A 9,638-nucleotide genomic window follows, 5' to 3' on the forward strand; every position below is an offset into this window, starting at 1 on the left:
GTCCCAGATCTCACACAGGCACTTTTATTAACATACAGCGTAGATGTACATGAGAAAACTACTCAGAAATAAATGATCAGCATTTATTAAATAATAATGCTCCATGAATAAAAAAAAATAATGTTGTTTTTGTGCATAACAAAAAGCTCACAATTTTGCAGTCAAAATGTAAACGAAAAAGACGCTGAGCATAATAACAAAGACAGACAGATTTCGCAGCTGCTCTGTTCCCAAGTTCTACTGCGTGACTGACAGCCTTGAGTTTGAAATCCTCTTCATAACCATGTCTCTTAACAGGTGCTATTTGTGGTCCTTATACACACACAATATGGTAATATTATGTTGAAGCACAATACGTATTACTCCGCGAGGCTGCTGACTACGGTAGCCGCAATGCTCCGATAATCCATCAAGCGGTGCAGCTCCGTAGCTTACCAAAGTTGTACTAAAACATTTTTTGACAGATTGCTGAGCTCCGTGTACCACATAAAATCTGTTCGCGGTCAGTAAGCACAACCAAAATTCATACATAAGTCACACTGTCTATTTTTGAGAAAATGAAAGGATTTTAGTGTAAGTTTATAGTCCGAAAAATATGGTATACGAGTTTTGTAAGGTGGTTTGTTTCGGGGCAGAAGGCTGGGAGACTTTGCAGTCTGGGATACAGCACGCAGTTTCACACACTCTTCATTTTGCACTTTATGGCGCTCCTGTAAATGGTGCAAATACTAGTAGTGCTAGTGTCACGTCTTCAACACGTTAACGAGCTAACCACAATGCTAACATGTTGACAGCGTGCAGCCTCTTCCATGGGGTGATCCGCGGTAACTCGTTAACGGAGATTTGCTGCGTTAATGCAGTTATGGCGTTAACGCAGTTATGGCGTTAACGTCACGCTGACAGCACTAAAATAGTAATCTCCAAATGTTTTCTTTTTACCCACCAGCTCCTCTTTGATAGCTGCCGTGTCCATCTTGTCATTGCCTGCAGGTGAAGCGATGGGGGAGGGGGAGTTGTGATCAGTGAAGGAGAGAGGGGAGGCAGAGTAAAGTTGCGTAGAGATGGCACGATACCACTTTTTAATGTCCGATACCGATTCCGATATCATAAATTTGGATATCTGCCGATACCGATATGAATCCAATATAGCGTATTTTGTAATCAATAAAACTGTTTTTTATAAATATCTTGCTGCATTTTGTATAAGTTCATACTCAAGTTTTAAAAAACAAGAGACTGAAGCTATTCTGTTATACCTGTATGCAAAAAATACACTCCACCCAAAACATTTTATAGTTCAGCAACAGTGATCAATCTAATACATTTAAACCTACACCATCCTCCCTATTCTCGTATTTTAAAGAGTACTTACCTACCTAACTAATAGGGTTGCCAACTCCCAGCAAAAATATTAGGGAAACACCCCCCGCCCTTAATCGATGTAATCAACTTTAATTTAATGCAAGTGTAAAACAAATGCACACACTCAAAAAAATGAAATTGGGTGGTTGTTACATGCACAAGATCCAAACTTGTAATTTGAACTAAATAATTCCATGTTTCTATGGTGAACGTAATTAAATCATGTAGAATCTGCATGAAATTCAGCAACTTAATTTGTTCTTGTTGAGATGACATCATACAATCTAGTAAGAGTGGTTAGCTGCCTGGATCCAGCCACTCTTACTGGATTGTATCATGTCATCTCAACAAGAACAAATTAAGTTGCTGAATTTCATGCAGATTCTACATGATTTAATTACGTTCACCATAGAAACATGGAATTATTTAGTTCAAATTACAAGTTTGGATCTTGTGCATGTAACAACCACCCAATTTCATTTTTTTGAGTCGACTCACGAAATTCACAAGATCACATTAGATGTCAAACCACAGGAAAATCACTGGGGTTACAAGAGGCAGACAACCACACCACGTGAATGCTGTTACTATTTCTTATGGTTTAACTTGTCAAGGACAACAACATAAAGCATCATCAAGCATAGCTTTCCTACTTTTGGTAAGTCTGTATTGACAGATTAATGCCATGGTGGTTCGTGCTGTTGCCTCAGAGCAAGAAGATCCTGGGTTCAAATCCACAATGTGGCGAAGTTTGCAGTGGGTTCTCTCTGCGTACTCTGGTTTCCTCCACAGTTAAAAGTCATGCAGTTGTAAGGGTAACTGGTTATTCTAAATTACCCAAAGGTGTTAAAGTGCAAATGGTTGTTTGTCTCTGTATGATAGACTAGCGACCTGTCCAGTCTGTACCCTGCCCCTGTTACCCTATCACTTCCGCAGCCCAGATAAAGATAAGCAGATGGGTGGATTGGAAGTTGCTGTAAATCCGTTGAATTTTTTTGTTGAACATTATGTAATATGAATACAACATGTACTACAGACATAAGTTACATTTCATTCATTCAACAAGATTATCATTGGTGTAACAAACAAATATTTTACTAGTTCATGTAACAAGACTGACTTTCGATGTGCCAAAGTGTTTAAACAATATAAGATGAATTTAAATAAATCTAATTAGACTAATGTGGTTCAAACATGTTGATTGAACAAAAGTCAAATTAATTGAATGTTAATGTTAATATTATGTTAAACCTACACACATATATCGTGTTGACACAACACAACCAAGATGGATTGATATAACATGATTTGTTTAGATGGAATATAAGTGGCAAGATAAAATTACGTTCATCCAATGAATTATTTTTTTGAGTGCAGAAATCACTTATTTTTCTACAATAATTAAATAGATTCAACATCTTTCTTCAACAGAATTGCAGACTGCACAGATGGTACCTTCCCAAAGGAAAAAGTACTATAGCTTACTAGGGTATATATTAGACTTATTAGTTACTATATACAATAATGGATTTCTATACATTTAATCAGATGCCCACTTTTGTTGTAAGATTCAGATAATTATTTATTCAAAGTTTTTCAATGACGTAACAAAGAAAAGTATTTCCTTGTCCCCCTCTTTCCCTGTTAATGCCCCACCTGGCCCCCTGGCAACACTTTGCTAGACCCGCCCCTGCACAGTTACCAGCCGTCAGCTACGTAAAAAAGGATCCTGGTGTTATTTGTCTCTCAGAAACAGTTCATAACTTCCCTTCAACTCATTCATGTCACCTAAAAGGTGAACCTGTTTCTCCATCACCTGTTCAGCTCTGATGATTCAGTAAGGACATCTCCTGGTTTCATCTGCATGTTTCCCTCTCACCACATATCCAAACCGATATCATGACCAGCAGCTTTTACAGCTGTGGCTCCAGCAAACATCAGCTGATACTAGAAGGTAATGTTAAATACATTCTAACAACCAGGGGCGGATCTAGAAGGGTGGCATGGGGTGGCAAGTCCCACCCTAAAATGATCCCTTGCCACCCCAAGTGCCACCCCAGTTTTGCATATGACAGTTTTGTTTATTAAAATAAGATAGCATTAACAGTTTGAGCGTAGTTACAGTCAACAGTGAATATAAATGCTAAAACTGAATATATTGCATAGTGTTCCCCCCCCCTCCACAATTAACAAATGGTTCAGCCCATAGCAGGACCGGCTTTTTTCTTGTTTTCAGTAACAAGCGATGCTTATGATTGTACCAGAGCACATTTTGAACAACACCATGGGAATTTCAGATTTTACACAGGTGGTTGGATGTTACACTCTGGAAATGGAAGGAAGGTGAGTGTTATTAACCCTCTGTGGTCCACGGACACGCTGCACCTCCAAATCACATGACTGATGTAAGCTGACATAACAACAAGCTGCAGCCACGCTGAGTCTCTATTTCACCCCACATTGAAAGTTCGGACTTCAAAGTTTTTAAATTTTAGTTACAGGCCAGTAAATCCACAGTTATGATAATATATATAAGCCATGCTTTTTTCTAAATACTGTCGTCACGTTTTTGTGTGTGTGTGTGTTTTAAGCGTTTTCTAAGGACAGCGCGAAAACAGTAAAGAAAGGAAAAAAAAGCCACCTCTTTCCCATCGGTGGAAAAATGTACCATGTCGACCAATTAAAAAAAAAGTCAACACCTGGGATTTGGATGTTTAGGAAGAGGGAGAGTTTTGGGAGTGACGGTAACGGCAGCGAGACAGAGCGAGCGAGTGAGAGAGGGAGAGAGAGAGAGAGAGTTTTTAGATGTGGGAGATTTGTGACGTTTAGTGTGGAGTGTATAGTTAGTGTGTTGTGCTGTCTTGTGTAGTTGTTCTGTTGTGTAGTCGTTTTGTTTTGTGTGTCAGTGAGGGCACTAATGAACACAAAGGCACATTTGCAACGTAAACACTGTCACTAAGTAGAAAACCAGCGGAGTGATACACCTGCTGTTGTCAGGCCTGCAGGTTTATCCCTGTGCTGTTCTCCTCTGTCTTTTGGTGGACACACTTTTTTTTTACTGGCACACATCATTTGTGGGGCATCTTATTGCGAAACCTGATTGTTCTCTCATTTTAGTTTTAGTAATATTTTTAAATGGTTGTACAAAATGAAAAAAACGGCAGGTGTATTGGCTGCATTTTTAGATAAATAGTTGTATATGTTTACAAAATCTACAATTTATATTTGCATTTAAAGTTATCAAAATTTACTCAACATGTCTGTGGTTTTTTTTACAGTAAAAAAATACTACTAGGATTTTAAGTTCTTTGTGTGATTTCAGATCAGTAGTACTAATGCAGTATGTCAGTGAAAAAAACAACTAAATTCAGTTGAGCTGAAAAGAATGATACCAAACAAGGCAAGGGGAAAAAATAAAATGAAACAATCTGAGGGTGAAATACAAACGTAAACTCAAAAGGAGTCAAAAATGGCCGGTTGTATTTCAGACCTCAGTGGGTTAATCCAACAAATCATGAAAAATGAGGTTCAAATTTTTGTTCACGACAGTGCAGATTTCTGACATTTTGTGTAATTTAAGCTGTAACAATGTGATTGTTTTCTAACAAAAAACAGTGTGAAACTAAGTTAGACTTGTGTTTGTAAATGAACCGCCCCATGTTGTGTAGCTTTCTGGATTTTATACTTATTGGGCTACATATTTATTTATTATACAGGCTATACAGTACATAAGATCAAAACTCACATGTTTTATGTAACTAAAGTGTGTAATTATGTGGGCTACAGACAATAATTAAGTTATAGACTATATTTATATGAAAAACGTGTATACTTACTGTATTTGAATCATTTTAACCATATGTAACCACCTGCATATGTGTTGGGGAAAAAAAAAGGCTTTGATTTTGCCACCCCATTTGATTTCTTTGCCACCCTCATGCCACCCTAAGAAAATTTCTCTAGATCCGCCCCTGCTAACAACAGCTTATCACGCTTAAACGTGCTGCTGTTGTTTATCCGCTGGTCTCCTCTTTCTAGCGCAAAGTGGGCGATAAACAAACAAGAAAGACGGGACTGATCAGCCGATCAGCTGATCATTGATCAGTTTCATGTTTGAAGTAATAACAGAAGAGGAAGGGGGAGTGAATGAGAGAAGTAGATGCAACTGCGCAGCAAAGACAGAATAACTCCAGCTTTGTGTCTATTTTTTAATTCTAGCTGAAGTACGGGACAAATCGCTTCCTTTTCACCTCAATATGGAACTTCGATGGCCAATCCAGCTGTGGCTCAATATATCGGTTGTTAAGCTTAACGTGGAAATACTATGCAAACATTAAGGGATGAACTTACACACTTGCTTTACTTCTCTAGGGTAGTTTTCGCCGAGATGAAATGCCGCGGTTAGGAAGCATGTAGCGAGGCTCCAAATGCTCTAACAGACCGCCCACAGGTCTCGCAGACAACAGCCGCTCTATCACGTGACACATACTGCTCCGATGCGCTGAGCTGGGTTACGCCAAGTAGCGCTTTTTGTGAGGTGATTTTGTGATACTTCGGGTCGGATTACATTTTTTATTTCTCTACGATATCCGATCCAGTAATTTAGGTCAGTATCGGACCGATACCGATACATCGGTCCATCTCTAGTAGAGACAAAAGTGGACGAAAGAGAGACAAACTTGCGGTTCCACAAGTATAAATGTAACGTAACATAGACTATATCGATATAAATGATATTGTCACATCTCATATCTCGTATAAAAATATATCGATATATTTAAAAACTCGATATATCGCACAGTCCTACTTTAAAGTTCGACTGAAACCCCTCTAGGATATTGTGACTATTTAGAAAGAACTGCAACTGAACAAATACAATCTTTTCTAAGTTTGTTGACAGAAAGGAGAGCGTAGAAATAGGTCTAAAACTTGCAAGGACAGAGGAATCAAGGTTAGGTTTTTTGAGTACAGGCTGCATGACAGTATGTTTAAAACAGGCTGGCACCACTCCAGAACTAAGACTGCTATTAAAAATCGCTACAATGTCAGAACCGACAACCTTAAAATTCTTTTTTAAGAAATGTTTTGGCACAACATCGATAGGGCAAGATGATGTCTTTATACCATTGCAAAGTTCTTCTACCTGATTAAAACATGCAGGCTCAAACTGGTCAAAGGCAGTAGAGCAGGTGAATTTCATAGAAGCGTCATGAGAGGGCAAGGCAGTCGTAGAGCAAAGTAGTTCTATCTTGTTAATGAATAACTGCAAAACACTTTTGCAGGTTTCTGTGAAGCTGAGAGCAGCAGGAGAAATATTCAGGGCAGAGTCAAAAATTAAGAAAAGAAGCATGGGGTTGTTAGAGTTGTTCTCAATTATACTGGCAAAAAACTTAGATTTTTCTGCTTTCACAATGTCCTGATATCTATACAGGCTGTCTCTCAGCATCAGGAAAGACACTTGCAAAATACGCTGAAGTTCAAGGATGCAATTCCTCCACTGTTAACTTTAATGAAATGTGCCAGCATATGGCAAACTAGATCCCTAGAATCTATTCCTACTGATGTCAATTGTCTCATTGTTAATGTTACATCCTCACTGTGTATACCTCAGGATACTGTAATTACTCTAAAAAAGAAATCCTCAAATCAGAAGTGCTCCACTCCCTGGTATAACTCTCAAATGCGCATCTTAAAGCAGATAAATCATGACCTATAGAGAAATGGCATCGCAGTCATTTAGAAGATCTTCATTTAGCCCCTGGAAAGCTAGGATAGCTCACTGTTCTTTACTGACTGAAGAAAAATAAGAACACCCTCCAGTTTCTTTTCAGCAGTGTAGCCAGACTGACTAAGAGTTAGAGCTCTGTATTGAGTGAAACAAGTGCTAAAATTAGTTAAATAAATAAATAATTTGTCATCATCCATCCATCCATACGTTTTCTGTGGCCCTAATCAGTCTGTCAATCTCCCGTTCCCTTCTTCCCCAAAATGAACAAAAATGTTTTGAAAGAAGGTCGACGGACCATTAAAAAAATATCTTGAAAAGTAGTTGATAGATGAAGCTAAAATTTCACAGGACTCACATATATATTCAAACTTTGTACCATTAAATATTTATGCAAATTGGAAATGTTCGAGCAGGAAATGGTCTAATAATTGGCTGATTTGAGGCTAAATGAGCCAGTATGAAGTTATTTCATCAGTGAAATAATATGGTCAAACTAAAAACTTTCCACAGCAGGTTTTGTAAAGTATAGCATCTCTTCCTGGGAGAATCCTGTTGTTTAAGGTCTGTGTGATACATGTGTGTCATGGCCTGGTCTCTTTTGAAAAAGAGATTTGATCTTAATGGGACTTCCAAGATAAAGAATAAATTAAAAAAAGCAACATTATATTGCATTAATAAAGTGTAACATCAATTCACTATTATACTTATTAAATCAAATGTATTTATCTTTCAAATATTAGAACCAGAATAAATATTTGGTTAATCCAAAGAGGTAAATTGCTTATTTACAGAGGTGATGTAAATGTGGAATATGGTTCAGTTACATTTAGTTAATATGGTGTATATTATTATTGTTAATACAATATAGTGAATCCTTACCAGGTACGACTACATCCTGGCGGCAGTCATACAGCATCCCAAGGCTGAATGGGCGGCCAAGCGCTGCGATTTCCATCGTTCTGCTGGCTTCAGTGTCCATCTCTTTGTCTAGACTAGACGACACAGACACTCTGGTTTAGTTTGATAATAGTTCAGTTTTTATTCTCCTGCTGTTCAAAATGTTAAGTGTGGCATGTATACATCCCAGCCACTCAGAATAGGCCCTTGGTATGTTACAGCAGGAAAAACACAAGTACAGTTATTTATAGACTGGTTCTGTAAGACAGCATACCAGGGCCATCTGAAGTGAATAGAGCCATAATTATTATTAATCACACTTTCATATTTGTATTTTTTTTCTGATCTTATAGTTATTTAGCCTCATTCTGGATTTACGAACTTAATAATTAATCTTGAATAAATAAGGTGGAGTAACTTTTGAATATTTCACATTGCCGAATTCTATTATTACAGAACAAAAACAGATTTGGTTAGTAAATTACACTTTACACATTACACATGTAAGAGATGAAATGTAAGATACACCAAAGATAAGCTCCATTCTCTACACGTCTTTTTTTCTGTTTAACATAGACCATGAAAACCACTCAAAACTATCAGTTTCAGCAGCTCAGTGGGTAAAGGACAGAAACCCCTGAACTGACACACGAAAACCTCAGCAAGAGTCAAAATGTAGGGTCCCTCTAGAGATTACTAGAGATTTAACCTTTAAGTTACACACAGCATTCACTATTGGCTAATTTGAAAAAACAAAACAAAACAAAAAACATTTAAATCATATCCAAAATCTTTGTCTAAATAATAACAAAAAAGAAAAAAATATAGATAAATAACAGCCAACTACATAAATCTAATTATTTATCCAAGAGATACAATAATGCATGCAGGAGAATATCAAAACAATATTGCTGTACTTACAGCTGATATATATGTGAACTTCTGAGGGAGTTCTGTTGTTTTAGACATTATATACTCTGTGAGAATGACCCGCCCCTTTAGCTTTACTTGGGAGGCACCACAGAGGAAGATCAAGCTGAGTTCACAGAAATCACATGATCTGCATAAGGACAAAAATACTACTTCTGTCTATAATATAATACATTTAAAGTTATTTGGCATTTTCACAAGCCAAAGATGTGCAAGATATATTTATTGAAAATTAATGGGGTTCAGGTTAAGACTGCAACTTTAAATCCATAACTTTGATGTAAAGATTTATTTGACTGAACATTTTTGCTGAAAACATTTATGCATAGAGTCAACATGAACTCTGATAAGCGTGTAAAAGAACTTTGGTCTTTATGGTCGCTATAAACATCACTGTTCAAATATAAGCGACTGTTTCACTTTTAGATTTAGGTTTAATGATGCAGAGGTCAAGTCAGTTGATAAGTGACTCAAAAGAAATTATAATTGTTTATTTTAGGGACAAAAGCAGAACTATACGCGCTGAGTAAGCAAGGAACGTATCTTTCATATCCTTGTCCTTTAAAATGTCAGTTTCTGGTTTTGTTATATAGAAACTCTAAGGCCTGGTCTCAGAAGTGTAGCCTTTATCAGAGTGCAGGTGCTACACCTTAAATATGATGCATTGAGAGAAAAAAAATCAGGTTTAAAAAAACAAACCAAAAAATAAAAAAAGAGAAGA

At 37.2% G+C, this 9,638-nt stretch overlaps 1 protein-coding gene across 2 annotated transcripts in view; it reads right to left on the reverse strand.

The window, feature by feature from the left end:
* Window positions 1-8,938, reverse strand: part of LOC102078475 (uncharacterized) — a 28,550-nt gene extending 19,612 nt beyond the window's left edge. The window contains exons 1-2 of one of the 2 annotated variants that reach the window (XM_019353995.2): window positions 8,909-8,938; window positions 7,970-8,082 (exon numbers count right to left, since the gene is read on the reverse strand). In XM_019353995.2, coding sequence (XP_019209540.1) covers window positions 7,970-8,069 — 100 coding nt within the window. In that variant the 5' untranslated portion in view covers window positions 8,070-8,082; window positions 8,909-8,938. Of the gene's footprint in view, window positions 1-7,969; window positions 8,083-8,834 lie in introns of both variants that reach the window. The other variant, XM_019353996.2, reaches the window with a different exon arrangement.
* Window positions 8,939-9,638: the final 700 nt, after the last annotated feature.

The sequence above is a fragment of the Oreochromis niloticus genome, linkage group LG18 (assembly GCF_001858045.2).
Source record: "Oreochromis niloticus isolate F11D_XX linkage group LG18, O_niloticus_UMD_NMBU, whole genome shotgun sequence".
In the NCBI taxonomy this organism is placed as follows: Eukaryota; Metazoa; Chordata; class Actinopteri; order Cichliformes; family Cichlidae; genus Oreochromis; species Oreochromis niloticus.